This window comes from Equus caballus, chromosome 15, assembly GCF_041296265.1.
Source record: "Equus caballus isolate H_3958 breed thoroughbred chromosome 15, TB-T2T, whole genome shotgun sequence".
Lineage (NCBI taxonomy): Eukaryota > Metazoa > Chordata > Mammalia > Perissodactyla > Equidae > Equus > Equus caballus.
In genome coordinates, this window is record NC_091698.1 from 51212501 (window position 1) to 51238905 (window position 26405).

General features: G+C 43.6%; 1 protein-coding gene and 1 long non-coding RNA gene across 3 annotated transcripts in view; one reads left to right on the top strand and one right to left on the bottom strand.

Moving 5' to 3' along the window:
• MEIS1 (Meis homeobox 1) overlaps positions 1-26162 on the bottom strand; it is a 132192-nt gene extending 106030 nt beyond the window's left edge. The window contains exons 1-6 of one of the 2 annotated variants that reach the window (XM_005599929.4): positions 24698-26162; positions 22628-22854; positions 20655-20796; positions 20054-20104; positions 19214-19264; positions 17654-17800 (exon numbers count right to left, since the gene is read on the bottom strand). In XM_005599929.4, the coding sequence (XP_005599986.1) occupies positions 17654-17800; positions 19214-19264; positions 20054-20104; positions 20655-20796; positions 22628-22854; positions 24698-24709 (630 nt within the window). In that variant the 5' untranslated portion in view covers positions 24710-26162. The remainder of the gene's footprint in view (positions 1-17653; positions 17801-19213; positions 19265-20053; positions 20105-20654; positions 20797-22627; positions 22855-24697) is intronic. The other variant, XM_003362985.5, reaches the window with a different exon arrangement.
• LOC111768076 (uncharacterized) lies at positions 19875-23049 on the top strand. Its single transcript, XR_011426413.1, has 3 exons — positions 19875-20004; positions 20265-20510; positions 20946-23049. It is a non-coding gene; the product is annotated as an uncharacterized lncRNA (long non-coding RNA).
• Positions 26163-26405: the final 243 nt, after the last annotated feature.

Genomic DNA, 26405 nt, shown 5'->3' on the forward strand with positions numbered 1-26405 from the left:
CCTTAAACATCATGGAGTCTACACTGTAACTCAACACTGAGAGCCAATGGGCCTCCAAATATTATTTCAATTGTCATAAATAGAAGTGGCCAGCCAGAGGCTTTGCTCCATCAGGAAGTTCTTGGTCAATATATAAATATATCATATAATATACAAGCCAATTTAATTTCCCTTCAATTTCCACTTATGTTTTGTCTCGTTCTGGGGCCCCCAAAGAAGCATTTAAAATGCTTGAAACAAGACTATGATTCTCCCCATGTTTTCACTCTTCAACAGCTTAACACTCCCATTCCTTCTATCTTTTCTCAAGAATGTTTCAAAATAATATTTTTTTTAATGATGATGAGCTCAAATCCTTTGAGTGGCAGTTTTGATTCAAAAGGCAATTGTCCCGGTATTTGGCAGTGAAATAGAAGCGATGACTTCCTTGACTACAGGCTCCTCCAGGGCAAGAATGGTATCTGAATCTTCCCTATCTTGTTCTTTCTTGGCTCTGCACAATGTATGGCGCATGCTCAGCACTCAATCAATGCTTAGCGAACTAACCTGAATTGTTCATTAGTTACCGTTCCACCAATATTCCAACAGACAAATTGCAATTTCCAAAACTACGCTGCCTCCTGAATACTAAGCTATCTATTGGTAACTTTTTTTCTTTTCTCCTTCATGAATCCTTTTTCCACCTATGCCTTAATTGCGGACACACTTCCAGTCCTCATGTCACTTTCCATGTTTTCCTTAGACAATTCTTTCACTTCCATGATTTGAATTATGACTCACAGGCTATGAAATTTGTGTCTCTGGATCTCTTTTTCAGTCTTCAGACTTGTACGCCCAACTACCTGCTAAACCATCTCCATGCAAAGCTGTCCACCTCACTCAATAAGTCCAAAGCTAAACTCTTCATCTCCTTTGCAAACCTCCTACTCATTCTTCTTTGTTCTTGATCTTAGTACGTATAACCCCACTCATCCATGGTATAAACCTGAGAGCTATCCATGACACCCCCCCTCTTTCTCTCTCTCGCCACCTCCCCATCCAATGAGTCATCAAGTCTTGTCGATTTTTATCCCTAAATAGTTCTCAAATAAATCTCTCATTTTTCATCTTAGTGATTGCTGTTCTTGTGAAGGCCCTTCTAGCTTTAACAAGTTCAAGTCAAATCACTTCCCAGCTTTAAAAGAGTTCAATTCCACCGGAACACAAGTTCCAGAAGGACAGGAACTCATGTCAGTTTTGCGCATCATTGCATCCTACATATCAAGTGCAGTGCCCAACATGTGACTGGAACTCAGAAAATGTTTGTTGAAAGAATGACTGGCTCCCTACTGCCTACAAAATACAATCTGGGGACCTGGTATACAAAGCCCTTCATAGTCTACTTCCTGGGGACCATTCCTCTCCTGGTTCCTTGTGCTCCAGCATGTGATTTCTGGCAGATAAGTTCTGCTTATCTCTCCAGGCCCATCTTCATCCTTCCCCTCTGCCTGGAATGCCCTGCTCTGCCCTGCCTGGCCCCAGCCCCTGATTACCTCCCACTTGCTAATTAAGTCACAGATCAGATATCACCTCCCCCAAAATGCCTGCCCTGATACACACAAGTACTTTCCCCAGGATGAGTGAGGCTCTCCTCTCCTGAGCACTTGGAGCAGCCCCTCATGCTTCCCTCTATCGTTTCACTCTTATATTGTTTTATGATGACCTGTTGTGTCTGTCTAAAATTCTGCACTCTGAGTGTTCTGAAGTGTTGAACTATATCTTATTCATCCTATATCCTTCATCCCAGGAAAATGTCTGTACGACGTTAGATGCAAATACGTTTCTGAAAGACTAAATAAATACCTTAAGTGATATATAGGGGATCTCGATGTTAAATTGTCACCTGATACTGTGATCTCCTACAGTAAATATCATAAAACATCTAAAAAAGACTTGCACAATTTAAAAACATCTTACACACTTGCATTCATGCAAACACATACCACTACAAAAATGCTCAACTGCAATATAACACAGTCAAAAGAAAGGAAATCTGAAGCGAGGCATATCCCAGTTTGAAATCTGGCTGCACCACTTATATGGTCTTAGACTAGTCTCAACCTCCCTAAGTCTCAATATCCTAATACATAAATGGGGATTAAAAAAGTACTCCTCTGCAGACATAATATATGTACATCTTCAGGCATGCAGCAAGAACTCAATAAATGGCAGCTATTGTAGTTTTTAATGTAACAACACAAGTTGACCTAGTCAACTCTGAAATATCTACATACAGGTGTATTCAGTTTATAGACCTTCTGGAAATAATGGTTAACCCAAGTTGGCTCCGTGTACAGCGTGGTATGCCTTGGGCTATCTCCCAGCTGGTGTGTGCTCAGGGAATGCAAACTGTTCTTATTTTCACCTTCAAATAATATGATTTTACAGGTGGTTTGCTCCTCCCCACCCCATCAAGTTTAATTGGATACCTAATATTTATAAATCATTTTACAGGGTCCCAGCATTTTGACGGATCTTCCCACACTCGGTCATTCATCACACCAGGATGATGCCAGAATCTTTTTTTTTATTTTCAGACCAAAAATAGTGGACTTTTTTTCCTTGAAAATTTCTACTCTACTGGTCCCATTCAAAAAAGTGGAGAAATGAGAGTCTGGTGATCTTGACTCTGAAGAGGTCAGCCAGCAGTTATGTCGAAAATGATAACAGTGTTCAAAATTTGAAGTGAGTCTGCACCTATCAATAGGCGGCTGTGTCTTTGGAAAAGTACAGTTATTTTTTCAAACCACCAGGGTCTCTTTAGTAAATGATCTCTAGTGGCCTGAAAGAGCTGGCCTGTCTCCAAAAGTGAACAATCCAGACCCTCCAGATCCAGGGAGTCACCAGTCCATGTGCGGAAGGCACCAATGTGCATGATGCTCCTGCCACACACACTCACATGGCCATACCTGCGCATGTCCATCCATCCATGCACACACATGTCTGCACTTGTCCATGAAGCACAGCAGATGGGAGCACTGAATGCCACTATCCCACACGGCCAGGGGAGGCACCTCTAATTAGTCTCTCTCCCCTAGACTTTTCATCTCTGTCTACACAGTGTCTCTCAGGATCCTTAAAGGCATATAACCTCATGATTCCTTATACGTCTCTCAACCAATGATGCCATCTGAGGAAAAGGGACCAGAGAGACCCATATACAGAGAGAAGGGGTCCAGGTACTGCTATGAAAAGAGATGCATGTTTACCTGTGTGCACTTGAAGCCTTGAAATAGGAGATCCTGAGATTTCTTAATCTATGAGCGTTTAAACTCTGATATGCTGAAATTCCTACTTGAAAATCTTGGTGGCCCCCATTCACATCTTCCTGATAACCAAAACGTACCATATAAGCATTCAACTCACTCAACCACCAATGGCACCTGCAATCTGTGGGGTCCCTAGGTAAAGTCTGCTCCTCTCAAACACAGTCCCTTGAGGCTGCATCTACCCAAATCCAAGTTCAGGTAATTCAGAAAAAAATGTAAAATTCTTCATACGGATTTCAAAGAAATCCCTAGAAATCATTAAGCAAAATTCATTTAACCATGGGAAGTTTGGCCGGTACGCCTTGTTTTAACACAGCAAAACTGCCTTCTTACCTTTTAAGCTTTTAGATGTTTTGAAATACTAGAGGCTCACAGATTAATACTTCAGTGTGCACACATGCTGTGGATTCAGGGGCCACACTAAAATGGACCAGAGATGATCTGGAGGTGAAATGTTTTCTAAGTCCACACTCCGTCCTGCTGAAACCGGATAAAGTGCAGGAAGGCGAGCGTTGTGCTGGGCAAAGCCTGGCGGGGCCTGAGGCGTCCCTGGTGGTGGCCTCCGCGTGCCTTCCACAGGGAGGCCAACTTTTGAAAGCTTATCTTCCTCGCACACTTCTTCCAACTTTCTCCATCAACTCTGCTCCTTTTGCTCATTTCCTTCCCTGTCCCTGCCTCAAGACCCTTGCCTTTGCCGAGCCTGGAAGTGTGCCAGGGTCCTTGTGGAGCCCCTTTTTAATGCTACGATAAAATGTGCTTATTACCCCACTTAATAGAGGCCTGACGGGTAATTTTGGTGACTCAGGGTGGATGGTAAATTAGTGGTGAGACAATGGAAATCCAGCATCCTTTCTCAGAATCTGCGGCTCTAACCAAGACACCACACTTCCTCTTCTCACAGTCTCAGCCCTGCCATATTTGCCACTGTGGACTTTTAATCTAGAAATGCATCTCAATGATGATCTAATTAGCCCTTAGTTAGGGAGCTCACTACATTGGCACCGGCCAGTATCTTTACAAACGATGTAAGTGCACCTCCTTCACCATCAAACAAGGTAGATTTCTAAAACCTTAAGAACTTAGCAACTCTGATGTATTACTTTAAAATATATATATATATGCCTGTATGATAGCAGTGGTGGTTAGTTTGTGGAGGCAGAGACAGCGTCTGTTAAATTGAGTCCTGTATTTCCCAGTTCTCACGTACCACAAATAAAACCTACAAAAATGATAATTTTTCAAACATTGAATCCTCTATCTCTGTGTAATGAGGCATGTAGAGAGGAGGAGAAGAATTTTTGTGCTTTTTTGCCTTTGGTGAAAAATTCTCCAAGGAATAATTTCATCTTTAAATGAAAAGTTTCATATCAGGTGATTGTATGAGCTCCAGGAATCACTGAAGCCTGGGGTTCAGACACAGGGAGACGGACAAGCGCACACTCACGCAGACGCAGCAACATACACCCCTCATGTGCCTGAGGAATAAGGCAAAAGAATGTGGAAAAAACTAATGTTACTGTTTTTAATTACATTGCAATGAAATTTAAAGCAACTTGGCAGCAGATACATTTTTAAAATCTACTAGCCCTTGAATATTTTGCCTACTTGCCTGCAAATGTCCGTGCCTAGCTCCCCACCCAGTACTGGAGGGCTGGCTGCGGGGGCAGGTGGTGAGGGCAGTGACTTAGGAAGCTCAGGCCCAGGACTATGGGTCACTTTCCCACTGCTCCTTAAAATCCTACTTCCCAACAGCCTGATATCTTTTGGGTCTCAACTCTGATGCTCTCAGGTCATTACCAAACTGCATAGTTGAATTAATTCATCCACGAAATTAAAATGAATTGACATTGCTCAGGGAAAATGTCTACAGACATAGAACACTACCCAAAATATTCCAAAAGCTTTCTTCATGAAACCCACACAGCACAGATGTATTTTGCCCAAATTTTCTACCTTGAGAATCAATGTCAACACCACCCCATGGTGACCCCACTGTGATCTCAGAAGATAATATGGATTCTACATGGGGTATGTACATTCAGACAATTACAAGGAAAAAGAATAATTACAACCCAAAGGAAATGGCTACCAAGAAGTGACAACCAGTTTTACCAAAATCTTAAAACCAGAAAGTAGATGAGTAATTTAGAAATTGTTCAAGTGCACTGAATGTTCAAATTCTACTAAATAGTTTGTTGCAGAGAACAATCTCATGAATTGAAGTGAAGATAAAGCCTCATTACACTAGGAATCTTAGAAAAAGTACTTATTTATGTTTTAATAACCTTTTCTTTTCCTATGTCATTGTACTATGGCTGGCATGCCATGAATAAAAATTAACTCCTATATGAAATGATTTTAATGATTCTATATACTTCGACTCCTGAAATCACACCTGTGAACTATAATTCAGAGCTAAATGTTTAAATAAAAGAAAAACTCTAATCCAACTGGCATCACTATATTTCCAAATATTTGTATTTAAATACTTCAAACCATACTCTGCATTTATCTGCTGAGAGCTTTCTGCTGGACTTTAGATTATTTTCTATCATTTCTATTTAGGAGTGGCAAAGGAAGCTATAAATTATATGCCAGTATACCTGGTATTAAAAAATCCCTTTTGTAAGAGTGCTTGCTTTAATGTTTTATTTTACATTTGTAACTCAGTATTCAGTGCTCCTCATTCTGCAAACAAATTAAGATAAAATAAACTCAAAAGTGTCTTAAATAAAACAACTTTGAACCACAAATTTTCTAGGCAACCATCCTAGCAAAAAGAACATCCGATAACGCAGAAAACATTGTATCCTGGGTACAAGTAGATACTAAGACCTCGCAAGCAACTGGACCTTCGCCAGGAAGAATTTGCCCTCAGAAACGGGGAAAAAAGTACTTAGCACGAGGTCTGTCATAAGCATTATTTGAAGTTGAACCTGAGAGGCAATCTGCAGTGACTCACTGGGCTATCTCAGCAGCACGTCTGAGTGCCCAGCCCGTTTCACACGAGGATGGAATCAGAATGACAGTGACCCCTCCCAGCAAGGATTAAATTGATATTTTTCTTAAACACTATGATTATAAATTAATCTATAAAATAATACACCATTAACATCTGCCCAATTTTCCCTCCTCAAATCAAATTCATATTGTTGAAGGTTGGGCAGATTCCAAGTAAGGAGATAAAATACTATTTCATATACTGTTGATTTGGGGTTTACTATTTTAAATGCTTTACAGGCATTCTTATTGAGTTCCTACAGTAACTCCCTAAAGCGGGGTCTTCGTCCTCCTGTTACGGATGACACACTGAGGCTCACGCAACTAAACGACTTATCCCACACAGCGGAGCCTAGATTCAAATACAAGCACTCTAACTCGAGACTGTATCTAGCTCACTGAGACACTGTCAACCTGAAAGGTTGTGTACCTAAAAGTTACACTCACACACTTAATTGCTCTTTCTCAAGTGTTTCTGAAATTTTTGCTTTTCTACTTCTAAACTTCCAATCAGAAAATCCACAATTTTGATGTGAAAAGGAAAAACAATTCCGTCAAGATGTAGCGTTATTTTATTCTACTTCCTTGTATCATTATACTTTGGATAAAAGAATCATGGAAATTTACCTTTACTACCAATTTCCACTAACAATTAGCTGTAAGGTATTTTCTAATTTCCCTGTGGGGTTTTCTTTCTTTTTCTCTTTCTTTGGTGAGGAAGATTGTCCCTGAGCTAACATCTATGCCAATCTTCCTCTATTTCGTATGTGGAATGCCACCACAGCATGGCTTGATGAACACTGTGTAGGTCCCCGCCTGGGATCTGAACTTGTGAGCCCTGGTCCCAGAGGTGGAGCACCTGAACTTACCCACTGTGCCATGGGGTCAGTCCCCTCTGGTTTTTTTTAGAAACACTTCCAGTTTTTTATATTTTCAAATTTTATTTTCTAAGTATTAGTCATTCTTCAATGATTTTTGAATCTTTATGCTCTCTCATGACGTTAAATTTGGAGGTAGGGAGAAAATGATTCCCTCCCTTCATTATTTATCTTGGGTGAAATCATCAGAGAGGACTTTCTCAAAGCATCTTAAAATTTAATTTGTGTTTCCGGATCTTAGAATGGCCAAGTTCCCTGTATTTCAAGGCACTTAACTGAGAGATCAACCAAAGAAACTGTGAATTCCAGAAGCAGGAGGCTGGGTTGTACTGTTGGTGCACTTTTTAAGGAATGCCAGTTAATCAGAATGCCACTCTTCAGTCATACCCAAGGCTATTATTCTGGAGGCTATTCATACTATTTTAACAGTTATTGAGTATTTGGAGTATTAGAAGTATACTACAAGTGAAGAAAAGCCCCATAATTGATTTGTTAATGCTTTATTCTCCTCTTTTTCTATTGGCATGTTCTTTACATGCCCTCAATAAATATTAACACTCAAACAACTCACTGTTAGGGTGGCAAGCAAACCTTTAGAATGTCGAAACAGTAGAGGGAAGAACAATGCACCTAATTGAAATGGCAGGGTAATTTGGAAAATAAAATTGAGTTGCTGCAAATTCCAAATTCCAGAATAAAAATGTTTATACTCACTCAAATGCAGACTGTTACTGGCTTTGAATAATTATTAGAATAAAAAATACTTGAACACTAACAATACACTTGAGATGCACAGAACAACACAGTCTACATGTCTCTATTATTCCGTGCAAAGAAGTTCAGTCTGATATTTTTCTTGGTGATGTTATTATTGAGCATGGCTTATGAAATCCCAAAAGAGGGTGAAACAATAGCCCGAGCCACCAAATGCACAGCCAGTGTCAAACATTTCATGGACATCATTCTTCAGAAAATTTTAACACATTAGGGACAGAGAAGCATGTGGAAAGAAAGGAAGGGGTTAAATGATTCTGCTACTCAAAATCCTTTTTTTCCCCTCAAACATATTAATTTACCCCCAAGATCAATTCAAAATGTAAAATTCCTGAATCTCTTTGGCAGAAGCTAGAGCCAAGAAAATTACGGCAATTAAATGAAAATGCAAAATGCATTTGCATCTGGAATTATGAAATATAAACACGTCATGGCTCTATAAGAGATAATATTTATCTGTACTCCGAGGGTAATCCTTATTATCTACTTAGGCCTATGCCACTTTTGGCAGAGATGCCACCGTCTCTTGCAAAGATAAATTCCATATGCTCTGTAGAGTTATAGCATATTTCCCATAAATAATGGATACAATAGACTGTAAATAAATAATACATTTATCTGAACTGTTCAAGAGTGAAGGGCAGGGTGGCTACTCATGAGCCTGAGTCTCTTATGAATGAACAATTTCATGTAAAGTAATGTTCAATGGTGAGTTATTACACAGTTCTTACACTAAAATATTCTGAAGTGAGGGTTTTCAAACAACTCCAGATCTGGTGGGAACTTTCAAATAAATGTTTCAACTAAACCCAAAATGCCCAATTTAATTTTACTGCTAAAGTTTCTATTCTGAGAGCAGCATCACAGCTTAGAGCATCTTACCTATTTGCTGGGATTTTTAATTCTTTCTCTACACTGCTGGTTTTTATGATTGATGAAATAACTAGATTTAAAATGCCATATATGTGTTTTTGTCCCATAAACAAACAATTTATGTGTTATGGGACAAAAACACATAGGACATGGGTTTATTTTTTCTTCTGTGTGAATAACTTTAACATTGCAGTAAATAGAAAGAAAGACTACATTAAAAAACCAAAAATCCCTAAGGAGCCCTGCAGGACTAGTTAGTTTGCTAAGACTTTGCACTGTAAACATTGTTAGTCCCCACTCCCATGACTCCCTTCTGAAGTCCTACAGATACACAAACTACTTCCATTTCTTGTAAATAGTGTAAGGACGCCTTTAGAATCTCAGACATTGCACACCATTTAGTTGGAAATTAAGTTTTCAAATCGCTAAGGAATAGTCTCTGAATAACAGAAAACACTAGAGGTCACAGTTAATTATAGCTTGTCTATCAAATTAAGTTAATGTTCGAGAACACATCCAAATAGTTATAGAGACATTAAGGGGAGTTTTATTGTCAAAGAAATTCTTATTCATTCAGCTTCTAATATTTTTAACAGAAGAGAGAGAAGCCTTTTACAAGTTGAGATGGAATAAGACAACTCTGGGTTTCCATCAAATTTGCTCCCTTCATTGTCCTTTTGACGACTACGTCGATTTCATTATAAAACTTCATTTTCCAGAGTTTCATAATAGTCATAAACACACTTCACTTTAAAGAGTTTCTGTGGGACATAATGTGAATGCAAATGCAGAATAAAATGCAAATCATGGAGGTCTGGGACCAAATATGGACTATCAGTTAAAAATACAGTCACTGAAAACAAACATTTCAGCCTTAAGAGGAAGAGCACAAAGGGGCTGATAGGAATCTTTATATCGAGTTACAGAGCCCTGGGGAAAGCAGACAAGAATAACAGTGTTCAGGTTTTCACCTAATTGTAAAGCCCAGGTTGGGAATATTTGATGACTTCGGTCTCTCTTCATTCCTGTTCTAAAGTGAGTAACATTTTTCATCTTCTCAGGAAAATAAACTCATGTGTGAGTAATAATCCACAAGGTACCCAAATAGGGAAATGAGACTACGAGACCTAGCCAACCAGCTCAAGTTCAAATCTCAGACACTGGAGGCTTACCAAACAGTAGAAAAGAAGTGATCGGAAAAAGAAAGAGCTACAGTTCTGCCTTGCTAAATAATAACCAACAACCCAGATATTTACAATTAATGAACAATAAACATGCTAACATGCTGTGTTGTAAAGTGTAAAGAAAAATCTACAGAAATGGGAATTTATCAGCAACAACAATTAATCCCAAGTTAGCATATGTCGTCAGGGAATAATTCTAATATCACTCAAAATGTTAATTGTTTTCTTACTGCTATCTTCTCAATGAGTCAAAATAATGTACGTTTGAAGACTTTGTATTGTGTCAAAATGAGAAAAAACTAGTAAGACCACAAAATGTCGCTTAAACCTGTTAAACTCATAAAAAGTTGCGGTGATTTTTAATGTATTACTTAGTAAACTTATTAATAGTACCAAGATTTCCTTCCTGTAGAAAGATATGATTTCATTTAAGTTTTTTAAAGACCCATAACACCTCACACTCAAGGTTATTTACCTCATAATTATAAACCCTATTAATTGTAAATGGAGTCATGAAAAGTATCAAGGGAAGAATCAATTATAGAAATAAATTTTTGAGGATAATAAATAATGTAAAATTTATTTTCACAACTTATTTATCTTCCATTAGATTACGCCATTTACAGTGGCGTATATGTCATGGAAAAGCCACACCATGGTGTTGTATATCTTAAAGAGAGTTAATGACTTAGTTCTGGCTACTTAACTGTACATACTCATGATACCAATAAACAACAGGTGTATAATTCAATAAATGTAGAAATAAGCTTTTGTCACAAGAGAATAAAGTCTTTATAGGATGTTTTAGTCAATTTCAAGAATTCTGAACCAAGAAGTCCAGAAACATAAAATAATTTCAAAAGATTTGCACTCTTGTATTTTCCTTTACCAACAACAAATATCCTGGATTAAGAAATGCTGTTTGGAAGAAGAGTGTTCAGAGAGAGTCTAGTAAAGTGTTGCCAATTGCTTTAATTCTGCACACATGAATGCATTAAATTGACTGAAATTGGATTCTAGTGACAAACATTTAAATGAATATATTCTCGCTTATTTCACATGGTATCCTTCACACCATTTATTAAAATATCAAATTTATAAGTGTGGGAAACCTAGCAACTGCCCAATCTAGGTATACTTCCTAGAAAGCCTGTTTAAGACACCAAAAAGCTTTCCTAAATTCCCATAATCCTGAAATCATGGCATGTTAAATTAAGGATACAGTGAGGATGTCCTTTTATCTTTTACAATACATACACATAGTCCTCTGCTGGAATTTTTCAAAGCTGATTTTATACATGCAAAGTTTATTCATGAATATTAGGGATAGTAAAATATCCAAACTTTTACTGGATCCCAAAAGTCAAATTTTGGAATTATTATTAAAAGTCATATTTGGAGACTGTATTTTATGTTTTAGACACTAACTTTTTAAACAGGTATTATATCCTGACGTTTCCTGCTGAGTAAGAACACCAAGCCTGACATGATTTACAGCAGTGTTGTTTTACTTGAGATTTTGAAAACCTTTAAGACGAACGTTTGCACAACTGTCAGATACACTGCGTCACATGTATTCTATTTTTATTTCTTTATTTGTAAAAGAATACTTTCCCATAGTTTTGATGTAATTTTTAAATATTAAGTTAATTTTTTGCACCCAGGAGAAATGGTGAAAATTTTTGTTTGAATTCTAGCATAAACTCAAGTACTACTTTACTACAAATATGACATATCGTAATCCTAAAAAGGCCATGTAAAATGCTATAGTTGCAAACATTTAAGACTGTGTAACAAGAATGACTGAGAATGGTATCAGTTTACTATCCTTCAACTATTTCCCTGACAGTGGAGTCAAATAATCTTGAATTATAGACCTTCTTACAGGAAGTCTTATTTCGTGTTCATTTTTTGATCATTTCCCTGCTAGTCACTATAGGAATTTGGCTGTGTGCCGACTTTCCTTTAAAAGTTTCTGTATACATACTTGGGTTGTGTTTGATGATTAAATGACCATTTATTAAAACTTTAGCATTTCACATTTGTTTGACATATTTACATTTCATAAGAAAATATTGTTATTTCAATGGAAAACATAACATTACCAATATGAAAATACTTCATTTAAATTCATGTTGACAGTATTTTTATTTATGACAAGTATCTTAATATAACTAGTTCTGCATTCTTCACAGTTTCTCAACCCCACCTGCAAGGGAAGGTAGGCTAGTTTTCTAACAGTAGGCCCCACAGTAACACTTTAGCCTATCTGCTTGGCCTTCATAAACCTAAGTTTTTACTATGAGACCACAAATAGTCTTTGTTTTTAAGGATATGGAGCTTTACTGCATAATTTTCCTTCCGACACCCCACAACAGCTGTGTTTTAAATCTTTTGGACTATGACAAACATTTTAACATTTAAACATACGCGAGTTTGAAAACATAATGATTTAAAATTTGTTTATTTTCAAAGTTGGGCAATTATAGCATGATATTCCAGTTACTTTTTTGAAAGCAGGGCCCATATTTTAATCCTTTTCTTCTCCCTCCTCTTTCTCTTCCTCCTCTCCGATTTAAGCTTCTCTATGTTTCCTAATAAAAGTCTCTAAGTTAGGACTGATAGCAATAGTGCCCACAACCACTCTATATATTTCCAAATCATGAGCAATGGAGTCATTCTCGTGGGAGAGGGATTGCTATTTGAGTGACCTACTGCCACAGAGCTAGTTAAATCACTGAACAATAGTTACTGTTATGGGGCTTTACTTTGTACAAAGTAGCATTAGTATCATTGCTTTCCAATAACCATGGAACTTGCATTGGGGACTTCCAGTGAGAGAGGAAGAGAGAGAGGGAGAGAGAGGAGGGAACTAGGAAAAGGGAATAAGCTTTGTAGTATTAGCATTTAGACTTTGAGATATTTAACAGCGTAACTGATCTCAATTTATCTGCACATACTCTGTACTTTTTTTTTTTTCAAAAATGTTTTTATGTGCCCCTGTTAAGAATCAATACATCCTACTCTGAAATTCACACGTAAAAACATACTAAAAGCCAATCGGAAAGTAACAATTATAAAACACCTGGTCAACCACCAACTTTGAATTCAAAAGATACTAAGCAAAAAGAGCCTAGAACGAACATCCCAATTAGCAAATGTAGCACAAGCAGTCAACACCTTATTATTCAATCATTAAAGACAATCTTGCCATAATTTCCCTTTGATATATTTCAAAAAAGGATTTAAGAGTGCACCACATGACCCATAACAACAATCAAAAGTAAAGTTAGATGATTCTAGGACCCCACCACTTGCAAGCCTGTGGACTGAGAGGTTCTGGGATTAAGGCATTGGGTGGGACCCTTTGAAGTATTTATAATTTAAATAAGATGTATCCATGTGTAAGCATTTAGAAACAAACTACATGACAAAAGGATCACTTTTTGTTGTCTCCCACTGTTTGTGTCCAGTTTTCTTACTGGATGAAAATAAATTGCATGCCTATTATTAGTAAATATCCGATGGCCTCATCTAGTTTTTCTAAAGCAGAGGATCCAATTTTTCAAGGACGTTAGGGTGTTTCTTCCCCTCCCATCCCCATTCCTTACCATAACACCTTCCCCCAAGAGAAAGCTGAAATCTTCCCTGGATACATCCCCATCCCACTTTGCAGGGAGGGAGCGTTTTCAGTCAAGTCCAAGTTCAGTTTTAAGAATTTTAACTCAAGCTGTGCCTTGGAAACAACATTCCGGACTTTAAAAATAAAACAATCGCCACCAGGGTTCTCTGGCCCACTTGGGAACCCAAGCACACTGGCCTAGGGCTGCCCCGATCCCCGTGGCCCCAAGGCCTGGTGCTTTCCAGCGCGGACCTCACAGCCCCGGCGGACGTCTCCCCTCCCCCGGGAGCTCACCAGCACTTGGCATTTAACCTGCCTGGCGAGCGTGGCTTTCTGGTTCCATCTCTTCGAGCCACATTACTTCTCCCCAGATGTCAGAGACAAATCTGGATTAACATGCAACAGGGCGCCCTGTGCAGCCTCCCAGGCCTTGCCCAGGAGCTGTTAAATGTAGATTCAGACGAGGACCCCCCGGAGAGCTGCTGTTGAATAAAAATTGTAATCCAAGGGGACCATTTTTTTGCCTTGCGCTGCTTGTGAGAGAACGCGGGCTGGGGCCTGAGCACAGGCCCTGCTAGTCCCCGATCACTAGGAGCAGGCGTGGCCACCCCGGGAGGCGGCCTTAGGGACCCGGAGACTCCTGGCTCCTCTCTCCACTCGGTCTCGACCCGTTCTTGGAGTGGAAAATGCTTAGATTTCAGGAGTGGCGAGCAACAGACTGCCCTGGGAAGGAAGGCTTCATCCGACGGCTGCTTCCTGGAGAGTGGCCTAAAGTCTAGGGTCTGGGCGGCCAGGCTCTTCTCCGCCTAAACCCTCCTGGCGCCCCCAATTCCACCCTAGGCCCCGGCAAACACGCGCCCCGCCTCCCCTCGGACCCGCGACCTTCCCCATTGCCAACCAGGCTCAACCCCTGCCTCGACGTCTGGCTCGCAGGTCGCGGCCCGGCCCCCGTCCAAGCCGTGGCCAGGAAGCCCCCGGGGCCTCTCGCCGCCCCCAGTCCGGGGCGTCGGGAGCGTCGGTGCGGGACCCGGAGCGCGACGGTCAGGAGAGGGCGCCCGGGAGGCCTGAGCCCGCAGGAGGTGGGTCTCGGGCCTGGGACCTCGCGGCCTGGGAATGGGGGGAGGACTTGATGGGGGAGAATAGGATCACGGCTTCTTTTGGGATCTTAATCTGATAAAAACAAAACAAACAACAACAACAAAAAACCCCAAACCAACGACACTACAAGGCCAAGTGGATTTCCGCCGACTTAGCCCTCCGGGAAACCGGCTGGTATCAAAGTCGTCGATCCCAGGTCCCTGCGCGGCTGGCAGCCTTCGCTCTCTCCGAGGAAAAAAAAAGTAAAATAAAATACGCCGTGCCGCCAGCAGGCCCTAGAGACAGAGGGGTTAATGAGCTAACGAGGCCCAGCACTCGCACCACACCTGAAGCATCCAGTCTCGTAGCGCACCCTGGGCCCGGGCTCAAACTGGCTGGGCTGCATTCGCAGACAGGTGACGAGGCCGTCCCTTCTGGGCCTGGCTCCCAGGGCGCCGCACTAGGGATCCAGCGTCCCCGGGGACGGGCGAGCAGGCTCCAGCTTGGAGACCTGGCGCCCACGGGGTAGTCGTGGTGCCTTGTCCCTAGCTCCCCACCTCCCTGGACAGGGGACTCCACTCCGCGTCTGAGGCACAGTCCCGCGTGCGCCCTGCGCTCCCCGCTCCAAAGGGAGCCCGGGCACACTCGCTCCTGGCTCCGGGGAAGCGGACAATTAGAACACACTTGGGTTCGCTGCCCTCGGACCAACTGAGACCTGGGGGAGCCCGAGGGGTAGAGCGAGCGCGCCCACGCGCATAGGCCGACTGCACCACGAGCTCAGCCAAAGCTGCGAAGCCCACTGGTAAACGGCGGGGGCGGGATGCGCGCTTCTCTTTTTATAGGTGAGGGAGGAGAATAAAATGCGAGTTTTCACCCAATACAATTGCCTACCGATCTGCATATCTCAAATTAAGGTAATTGGGTAACAGAAGTTCACCGAAGGGGTAGGGGGGGAACTCGATGTTTTATCAATTTTGTATCCCCCTCCCAAAGACCCCATAACTTTGGTCCTTTATCTTTGACTTTAATAAAATAATGATTCGTTGAGAAAAGGGGGTATAAATCTTCATTTTGGAGGCAATTAAAGTGTTGATTTCATTCATGCCCCTAAGCGATTCTTGTAATTTGCTCAAATAGCTTTATGTACCCAGCACTCCGGAGCTTTTAGAATCCCATTTTCTAGTTAGGCTTGTTGGATTATAGTTTTTATTCAACAGCAGCTACCCTACCCGAGGGTTCCGCAGAGGAATCTGCATTTAACAGCTCTGGGGCGAGGGCTGGCGGGCTGCGCCGGCAGGAAGGCCGCGGGGCCGGGGCCGGGGCCGGAGCCGCCGGCAGGTTCCCCACCTCGACAGGGCCGCGTCAGGATTGCGCAAGCTGTCTGTTCTGTGCACTCGTCTACACTGCCGAAAGTTTACAACTTGCCAAATAATAGTGAGGACCCGGCGTGTTGGCGCTTTTAAAGCTCAGCTCTGCCTGCCCTCCACTCCTCGTGGGAAAGGAGGAATTTAGCCGCTGTCGCGGGGTTACCCAGAAACATCCAAGCTGGGAATTCATTTTAAGGGGGAGTGGGGTGATGTTGAGAGAGGAAAACTTTAAGATGACACTAAGACCGAGGAGTCCGGCGCTCGGGCAAAGACTCTGGTAAGATAGCCGCTGGCCAACAGTGATCATGGCAGAGCTTCCGAAGGGAAACTTTGCAGACTGGCCGTCCTTTGGCTTAACAAAGGCAGGCTGATCTCTCCCCCAAGACGGGACTCACGTGCCAAGTCAGAAAGAGAAACAACTCTGGGCCTTCACTTACATATGGCGACGCGGAGGAGGCCCCCAACCCGATCTCTCGACGCGTTGCAACAATTCGCAACCGAGAGCTATCCTGAACCCTGTTTTATCTCACCCACTCCTCACGTTTTCACTTTCATTGCATTTTTGCAACTCCTTTGGACCAGTCCAGAGACACAGCGACAGGAGAGAAAGAGAGAGAGAGAGAGACTGGGAGCAAACAGCGGTGTTGGGGTGAGAGAGGGAGAGAAATCCCCCCAGCAACTCCAAATAAAAGTCGTCCCCACTTAGCAACGCAGCGGAAGAAGGGCCTGGAGGGAGGACGCGAGAGGAGGGGGCGAAGGCAGCAGAGGCCAGCAGCGGAGAGCGAAGGCGGCGCGAGGTCCCCCACCCGCCAAACCGAGGGAGTCGCCGGGGTGCTGGTGACGCTGACGCTTCCGAAAGCTGCCAACCCAGAGGGCCCAGAGCACGTACCAGCTGGAGGATGAGTGGAAAGGAGGAGGAGAAACGTCCATATTTATCTGTTTTTATAACCTCGGCCTGGTCTTATTTTTTTCTATTAAGTACAATAAAATGGGCGAGCTTGCAGGAGCGCTGCACAAAGCAATGTTCAGTGAGGTCTAGAAGCGTTCGGCCGAGGAAAACTGACAAGACAGGCTAATGAACCGTATAGACAGGGAGAAAATAGCCAGCATTTGCTAGATTTCAAACCCTCGCTGTCTCTCTTAGACCACCTATCTTGGGTTTATTCCTAATAAAATAAGAAATAAGCAGACCCTACACTTTTCTTTTCTTCCAGAGAGAAGGGGGAAAAAATACTCCAGAACAAAGCCCTGCAATCAGAGGCGGTCACTGGCAGTTAACACTCCCATTATTATAGAGGGTAAATAAAATAAAGACAAAAATTAAAAGCGACAAGAAACAGGTCAAGTTTGCAGGCAAAGCTTTTACAAGCTCATCTCTCCAGGTCGAATCCCAGAGCCAGCCTTAATGAAGCAATAATAGCCACATTATTCAAAAATTTTCATTTCGATGGAAATGTATCTAAAAGGGACTTAATCATATGCAAATAATAAAAGGAGGTGGTAGTGACCCAGCAAGCAATATGCATAGAGATTTTTTTTCCCAGGGATGTTGAAATTGAAAAGCGCATACCTGGTCAGTTAGATTTGCTGATCTTGTTATATCTTCACTGTCTGATTTTGATCCTCCTTCTCTATCGTCTATCACCAAATCGATAGGCATTTTCCCTTTCAAACAGCTAATATACCGGTGGCAGAAATTGTCACATAATTCGTGTACCTACATTATGACAGAAATAAAAAAATGGAAATATAATCAGGAGTGCATAAATGGTATTGACAAGTGCAACCCACCCCCCTTGTGACACCCAAACTTCCAAATAGGGGAAACACAGGGCAATTGTCCTTCAGAGACCCCCAGACGCATCCAGAATTAGGAATAACTTTCTTTTCTTGCAAAATAGAGATATCCCAGAAAATTGACAGTGACAAGATGATTCACAAGCTACAACATATTCAACACCCGTGTTAAATTCATCTGCTCCCGGGGCTGTGGCCATTAGAGAGGTGACCTGCGTGGGTGACATTTAAGGTAAACTATTTAATTTCACCCAGTTACTTTATCATAAGTCCTTTTCCAATGTGTCTAAGGAAAAAACTGTATATATGTGTGTGTGTGTGTTTGTGTGTGTATACACATACGTATATCTCCAAAGGAGCAGCATTCTGCAGGCATAGGATATGTGCCTGACAAAACATGTTTCTACAACATTTGTAATTAGATATTCTATCCATAGGAAGCATATTTTAGGATACTTCCTTTAAAAATTAGAAGGCAATCAAATTGCCAATACTTACGATATGAAAAAACCGAGTCACAAAAATGTATCAAATTGATTTTGTTTTTAAAAAAGGAATAAGAACTCATCAAGCTATTTTGGTGTAAGTGGAGGGGTCTCTTACAGGCCTCAGGCATCACTGACATGCACAAATTCACAAGAAACCCCAGTGTGCTTGCAATTTAATGTTAGTTTGAATTACAATGCATTAAGTTTTTATTGCTGAGATTTATAGAATAGCTAGCAAAATCATGTTATCCCACACTCTTTCTTGAGTGTGAAGGTGGGGTGTGTGCAGGATCCGCAGATTCAAGAAATTGACACAACTATCAACTCTGCTTTGTCTCTGCAAAACGTTTAATGTGCTTCCTCCCAACCTCCTCCAGACTCCTCCTCCTCTCCCTCCGCCTCTCCTCTGTGTCTGACCTGCCGCTGCTCTCAGACTGTCTTCCAGAAAGTCACCAAAACTAAACAAAACTCCCCCCTACCCCCAGAGGTAGCAAAGAAGAGGAAGAGAAGAGACCACAAAGGCAACCGTGATGCAAACTCACAACACATTCTAACCATCAAGGGTGATTCAGGGAATTGCAACTATTTATACAAAGCCAGCAAGGTGTTAAGAATGAATACAAGGCTAGGGCGTTTGTGATTCCAGTTTTAGCGGCTGAAATTGTAATTAAACTGCAAAGAGAAATGGACTCTAAGATTGGCCTTGACACTAATTACCAGAAAAAAAGACATTTATGCAAATATCTCAGAAGTTTGAACTTCAGTCATTCTGAACCCTCGCCCCCCCCACCCCATGTGTTTGGGGGTGAGGAGGAAGCAAAAGGAAAAGAGGCTAGAGAAATTACCTTCTCTAATTCCAACAGATGAAACCTTAATACTTGTATGGCTTGAATCATCTGCAAAGATACAAAAAGAATGAGCACCCCATTCCTAGTTTGCAGAAAATTGGCTGTCACAGCTCTAGCATCTCCAGCCCACCTCTTCCCCCCAGTAAATAGAGTTATTTTGATTTATGGCAATAACACTAAAACTTAATAGCAGCAACTGGGTACCATCTAGAGGTTTATATTTCTTAAGGAGAAAAAAATAGCTAAAACAACAACAAAGCAGATAAGTGGGGATCATAAACACTCTCCTTCCCCATGGCTCTCCCCTTTCTGAGCCCCACAGGCCCCACCCCACCCCCAAAGGGCCACATCCCTGGACTAGATGTTTCCTTGGAAGGAGTGCATGGAAAATACTCCAAATAGTCCCCAAACTGTGGCTTTGCACACTGCAAACTTTCTGCTGCCTTCGGCACACCTTTCAGACGAACTGGTTGTTTGGGGCCTCTTGCCCGGTCGCTGCCCTGGTGACGCGACTTTGAGGGCTGGGAAGTCCGCAAAGTTTAAGCACACACGCTGACAGGCCGGGAGATAAATCCCCGCGCTGATTAGAGCTGCGCTGCCCGGCTGTCATAAAAAACAAAAGCTCGCGTTTCCCCGCGCCAGCCCGCCCGGCCCCTCTCGAGATGAATTTATTTCCCCGGGATCTTGTCCCGGACCACTTGTCCATGGACGGAAACATTTGCAGCCGACTTGCAGCTATGGGAGGACCCGTCTAGAAATCTCAGGGCTCTCTAAGCAAAGCTGGGGAGGTTTGTGGGGAGGGGAGATGAGGGAGGGGAGTAAGGGGTCCGCTCTTACCAAGTTATCCAGTTCTGGATTAGAAGAAAATAGAGGTTTTTCTGCGCGAATCTAAATACAAGTGAGAAGGAGAAGGGAGAGGGAGGGGGGAAAAAAGAAAGAAAAATTTGAAACCTGGTCGCCTTCCTAGTTTCTTGCCTCATTACACTGTCGGGGGGGCAGGATGTAACCTCCGGGAGGGACTCGGTGACACCGAGTTCGTCCCGCGCAGAAACACTTCAATCTGAATCAGATAAGCCGAAAACAAGCCCAGAGCTCAGGGTGACATCTACCAGCAGCTACGCTTCTAGAGGACGCTGCCCAGCTCTCCAAGTCCAAGGCAGCTACCGCGCGTGGTGTTTGTGATTTTATTCTATAGAGAGAGCTTTCCGCGTGATGTTCTGGAGCGTGAGTTGGGAAGAACATGACCGATTTTAAGTCGTCCGCAAACAGACACTCAGAGGAGGAAAATCTCAGGGTAGGTGTAACAGACATGGCTTAGGGTGGACTATTGCTGGTTGCTTTTGAAAATGTGTTGGGGATGTGTGTGTGTGTGTGTGTGTGTGTGTGGTGGGGGGGTCTTTTTCTTTTCTTTTACTTTTTAAACATTTATTTTGCTGACCTGTTTGGCGAACACAGCTATGTCTTCATTGAATGACTCTGACGAGCAGACGTCCCCGCCCGCCACCCCCGGCTCTCGGGGGGTACAAGTAGCTAATTCACATTTCTCAAAAATCAGTGCTAAGAGAGGGAAGAGGGGGTGTCTGCAAGAAAATACAACAGTCACAAACAACACAATGGTTAGTCCCGAGTCAGTGAAAAAAGGTGCCCAAGAAAAACAGCGGGAGGAGCTCGAGGCAGGGACCCTCTCTCTGATTTTCTCATCTACTTTCTCCCTCCCTCCCCCACCCAGGTGACTGCTCACTTCCCTTTCCTCCTAGGGCCCCCAAGTCGGAGGCCCTAAGCCGTGGACCGTATCTGAGAATCGGTTCAGCATATCTGGCCGGAGAAATTGGTAACATTTGCTAAGAAGAAAACCCAAGCGGTTCCAGCAGCCATTTTGAATTAAGTTTCCCACCCCGACAAGCCCTCGTCCCTCTGCTGCACATCCAGGACCTGGTGGAGGAGAAAGGCGCTGGGCGCAGGGGCTGGGAAAGCCCGTTCAAGTGGGTTCCTCCAGGCAGCCTCGCCGAGCCCAAGGCTCAGGGGATCTCGGTGGCAGGCGCTCAGCTAACTTGGGGAAAGGACCTCTATGGCTGCGGGACCTACTGTCAGGGGGCTGCACCTACCGACCCCGACCCCACGGCCCTCGCAGAGCAGGAAAGCTGGGCCTTGGCTCCCTGCACACTTCCCTTCCTTCGCCGATGCCCCCACCACCTCCAAAAGAAAGTTCCTTCAAATGTTCCTGCGGTAAAGCCTTTCATTTTGTCTCTGCGGAACAGCAAAGCAGCGAATATAGCGAGGGGCCTAGATGTCGCTTATCTCAGCCCATAAAAAAAAAAAAAAGCTTCTTCTAATGTCCAAGGAGGTGTCTCAAGTCTTTTATTAGCTCTCATAGCCCAGCTGGGAATTTAACAGTTTGGGGTCCTTTTCAAAGCTTCCCCAAATGTTCTGTCCCGGAGCCTAAACCATTTGCACTTAACGCTGCGGAAAGAACGCCAGGATTTAAACAAGTCCATTGCACAAGGGACCAGAAAATAAAGCAGAAAGGATTTTCAGCCGGGGACGGTCAGTGTCGCGCGATTTTTTTTTTCAAAAGAAGAAATAAATAGAAATAAAAGTTGCTACAAAGTAAAAAGAGGTCCCCAAATTCATCAGCACACAGTAGGCACAAGTAACTTTCCAAGGCTTTTACGAGTCCAGGGTCTAATCGAACGGCTGGCGGGAACACGGTGTAAACCGCAGCCAGAAAAGAGCACGGGCCCGAGAGTACCCGGCATCTACTTCTGTCTAAATCCTGCAAGTTTCGCCTTTGAACACAAGTACTAAAACGGCTAGAAGTTTCTTAATGCCTGTAACAATTCAGAGCGAGCCCCTCTCCTTGACTACAGTGGCCAAACTCTCTAAATGCAAAGCATGTTCCCCCTTGCCTGACCTGCAACTGTCCTCCTCGATTTTATTGTGCGGTGGCAGAGCCAGCATACGGTTGCTGAGTAAACTTAGCAAGTCAGAACAATCAGTGGCTTAAAAGATTTTCCCTTAAACTAAAAGTTTCGTTCCAACACAAAGGCTCCTGCTTTTAGAAACCCTCAACGCTCTCCCAGCGAAGCTGAGCAAGCGAGGACACCAACCCGCTGAGCTATCGCGCTGGGGTCTGAGAGGGGACGAGGGACCTTTGGCAGCTTCCATACCGCGACCCCTTCGCGGGCACAGCTACGGCGGAGCAGGGCGCTGGACGGCCGCCGAGCGTGTGTGGAGATGGGGAGCGGCCGGGAGGGCAGGCCGCCTCCCCAAATTCTCCATGCAATGCGAATGAAAAGTCACCCAATAACGCACCTCCAACCCAAAGAGCTCTGGCTTTCCTCTAACAAGGGCAAAGGGAAATAGAGGAAGCATCGCAGTTCAACTACTTAACCTGCTGCCCGTTGTACCTACCCATAAATGGCATCTTTATCTCTCTTTAGAGCGTCATTGACGGAGGAACCCATGCTGGGGGCCATGGCGTTGGTGTGAGCTGTGTGCGGGTACTGATGCGAATGCAGAGGAGGCCCGTGGTTCAGGTGGTGGACCGGCTGCATGGACCTGGCCGCATGCGGGTCCCCATACATCGTGGAAGGGATGCCTACTCCATCCATGCCCCCGTAATGGGGTAGATCGTCGTACTGCATGACAAACAGGAGAGAAACAAGGTTTAGAAGGCCGGGCGGGCAAATGGGAGAGCGGCAGAGCGCGGAGCTTATATAATATCAGTCCAGCCGGATCCTTCGACCCGGAATTCGGTGGCCTTGCATCTCTAAAGTTAAGATTTCTTATTTCAAAAACAGTTTTTAAAGTAAAATTTCTAGGATTCTCAGTGAGACTCGACTAGGATGAATGGTCTTGCCCTAACTTGCGTTCCTATCAAGTAGTTCAGAAATTGAGCAAGGAAGGAAGGAAGAAAGAAGGAAAGAAAGGGAGGCATTCACTCGCGGAGGGCGGAAGGTAAAACGTGCATGTCTCTAGAGGAGGAAATTCAAAATCACAATAATAAAACGTGCCAGGACAGGGCAGCTAACCCGCCCAGTTTCACAGCCCCTTCCCATCGGGGGGAATTAAAAAAAAAAAGTTACGATGGGAACAGCTACGCCAAGCACGTGAATTCAGACAGGTTCTCATTTTATTTCTCTGCCAGCTGAGGGGTTAGGCAATCCTGCAAGACACTGCATTTCCTTTGCTTTCCAAGACAAACTCTGCTAAATTATACAAAATTAACTGGCCCCCTTCTAAGTGAAACTCAGAGAAGGGTAGGTTTTCTTGTACATTAGACCTGAAATTAGAATTGGGCAATTTTCCCCCAAAGGTAAAGAAAATCTATAGTTGGAGCAGTTATTCCATTTTTTCTACTCTTATGAACTTTCTCCCCAGACTAGAAGTCAATGAGGCAAATGTTACTCATCAGGTTTAAAGCAAATTCAGAAGCAAATGCACATACAACCCACCATCTTCCTCCTCCAGAAAAACTACTTTCAAATTGATTGTCAGTATTTCTGCGTGTGAAATTTAGCCATTTAGATTTTTCTCATTGCTTCATTCCAGGCAAGTTCTTTTCCCAAGATTTGGAGGCACCCAGAGTGAAATGATTTTCAAAGAAAAGAGGAATTGCCACTTTCATCTCCTTAAAGCCAGAGGTGTGAAAGGAGTTTGGAAGAACGCTGACATTTGCCTGAACCAAAGGAGTAAAAAAAATGTGTCAGCCTAGTAACTTTCTTTTGCAAACAGAGCTTTGAGGGCCAGGACACAAATTATGCAAGGAAGGCTTTTTGTAGACTCCCTTTCTTTTAAGAAACGACCTCAGTTGGGTTGTCATTGTCTCATTTTACTCTCACTACATTTCCATTCAAATAGGAATATTGGGGAAATTAGTATTGCATTTTTAAAGTGGGTAGCTGTGTGCTTAGGATCCAATTAGTGCGGGCTTTTCTAAGAAAAACTTTCAAAGTATTACCTTGCATAAAAATCCATGCACATTAAAATTACTTTTAAAAGATGAATGTTTTCCAACCCCAAAAACCATTGTACTATGACAAAGTTATCTGCTTAAAAAGCCAAATACTTCTAATGATATTAAGGATGAGCATAATCAATAACGTATCAGAAGTTTCTAGTTGCTTATTTTAGTTTAAAAATAGCTTTAAACTTCTGCTCCCTGCAAGCTCCCATTATAGCATTAGGCATCTAGCGTTTTTTGTTTTTGTTTTCTAAACAGATGATTGCCCGAGCTTGTATTTTTATTTATATAGCTGCTGGTTAGGAATCTATAGAAAACTTGATCACTTGAATTAACAATTACATGTAACATACATAAGTCTACAAATGCATTGAATAAATCCTCTCGCTTTAGGCCACGGCTTTAGGAGCCTCATTCAAAAAGACAGAGAGAAAAAAGGAAACTTTTTAGCAGTGTCTTTCAGTCACGTTTCAATTTAATCTCACATTTGAGTTCCACAATTGTTTTTTAATACGTACCCTTTGCGCCATCAGCCTCCCTGGCTCCCTTCCTACTTCAACTTCTAATATATCCTCTTTAAGGCCAGTGTGAAAAGAAACAAATACGCAAACTCCCCCGGAAAAAAAAAATGTAAAAAGCACGACGAAAAATCCCTTAACGTCTCCAGCAATGTGAGCTACTGGTCCCAGATCTTCGGTCTACGGGACCTGAAGCAAAGCGCCCGAGTCACTGAGCATAAAAGCGCTCCGTTTCCAAGACAGCAGCGGGGGCAAAAAAAGCAGATCTTCTCTCCCCAAAAAATCAGTTTAAAAAAAAAAAAAGAGCGCCCCTCAGACCCAACTACCAAATCTCATGGCTTTCTGCCACTCCGGCTGTCAATCACAGGCGAGGTTGTCAACGTGGTGAATGAATGATCATCCGCTCTGTCTTCTTCTGGTCAGAACACCTCAAATGTTAATATTCAAATGCACAAAGCCTAGCGCTCCCTTCCCTTGAATCAGTCCTAATTCCTAATCAGTTTCTTCTCTTGCTCGCTCTCTCTTTCTCTTTCTCTCTCTCCCTCTTTGCAACTGCTGCACTGGAGGGAGATTAGAGGAGGAGGGTTAAAAAAAATGTCTGTCTGAGTTTGTCTTAAAGGAGCCACGATCGATGCTGCCCGCTTGCAGTCCCCGTGCGTGTGTAAAGTGTGTGTTGCACAGGCGGAGAGGTGGATTCCGACCAGAATGCTAGAACCCGGAAGTAGTGGTGGCCATAACAGGTCGCGTCTTACACAATGCATTGGGCTGCAGCAAGTAGGCTCCTCGGCAGGGGTGGGTGAGCGAAGCGAGCTCTGGCCGCACTGGAGAGGCAGAGAGGCGCTCCATGAAATCGCACGCCCAGGCACAAACACACACACACCCAGGGCACACGCGCACAAATGCGGGCAGCAGCCCCTAACCGCCGGCTTTATTTTCCTTATTCTATTCTCTCCCTCCCCCGCCAGACTCTCTCCCCAAACCGACTCTCTTGAAATAAATTGGGAATAAACGCGGGGCAGGCAGCAGCGGGAGTTATTTTGCACAGGGCTCCGCGCATAGACTTCACGACTTTCCTCGAGATTATTGGGGTCTGCCAGTATTTTTCGGGGCGGAGGGGGGTAATGCGGCGAGTACTGGATTCTCAGAACTAAACACCCCAAGTAGAAAAGTCAAACCCGGAGCGAGGAGGAGGAGCAGGAGCAAGGCTGGGAAAGGCTCTGCCAAGAAGTCCCGAGAACGTTGGGTAGAGATGGCTGGGGCTTTCTGCAGATCGAGCTTAGAGTTTTTTTTGCTGTCAGAAGTGGACACCGGGCTCAAGGAAAGGAAATGCTTGCATTTTCCCACTTTAGCGTCTGGACGCCCCCACCTTCTAGCCCCGGAGGCCCCCAGCCCCAGCCCCGGCGTCCTGCGCGAAGTGAGAGAGGAAGGGAGGGAACAATGAGCTGAGAGCCGGGAATGTGCCCCCAGCGCCTGTTTACAAACACGAAGCTATTTATGATCGCCGGAAAGCGAAACCCGACGCGGGCTCGGAGCAGCCCAGACCTCGCGGGTGGAGCCGGGGCAGCGGAGCCCCGGAGAGGCAGGCTCTTTCTCCGACCCGCTCCGGGCGAGGCGGCCGTGCGCCCAGGGCGCGGCGCGGCGGGGTCGGCGCTCTCAGCTCGGGCTACGGCCGCGCCGCCTTTGTCTTCGAGGCGCCGTGGGGCTCCGG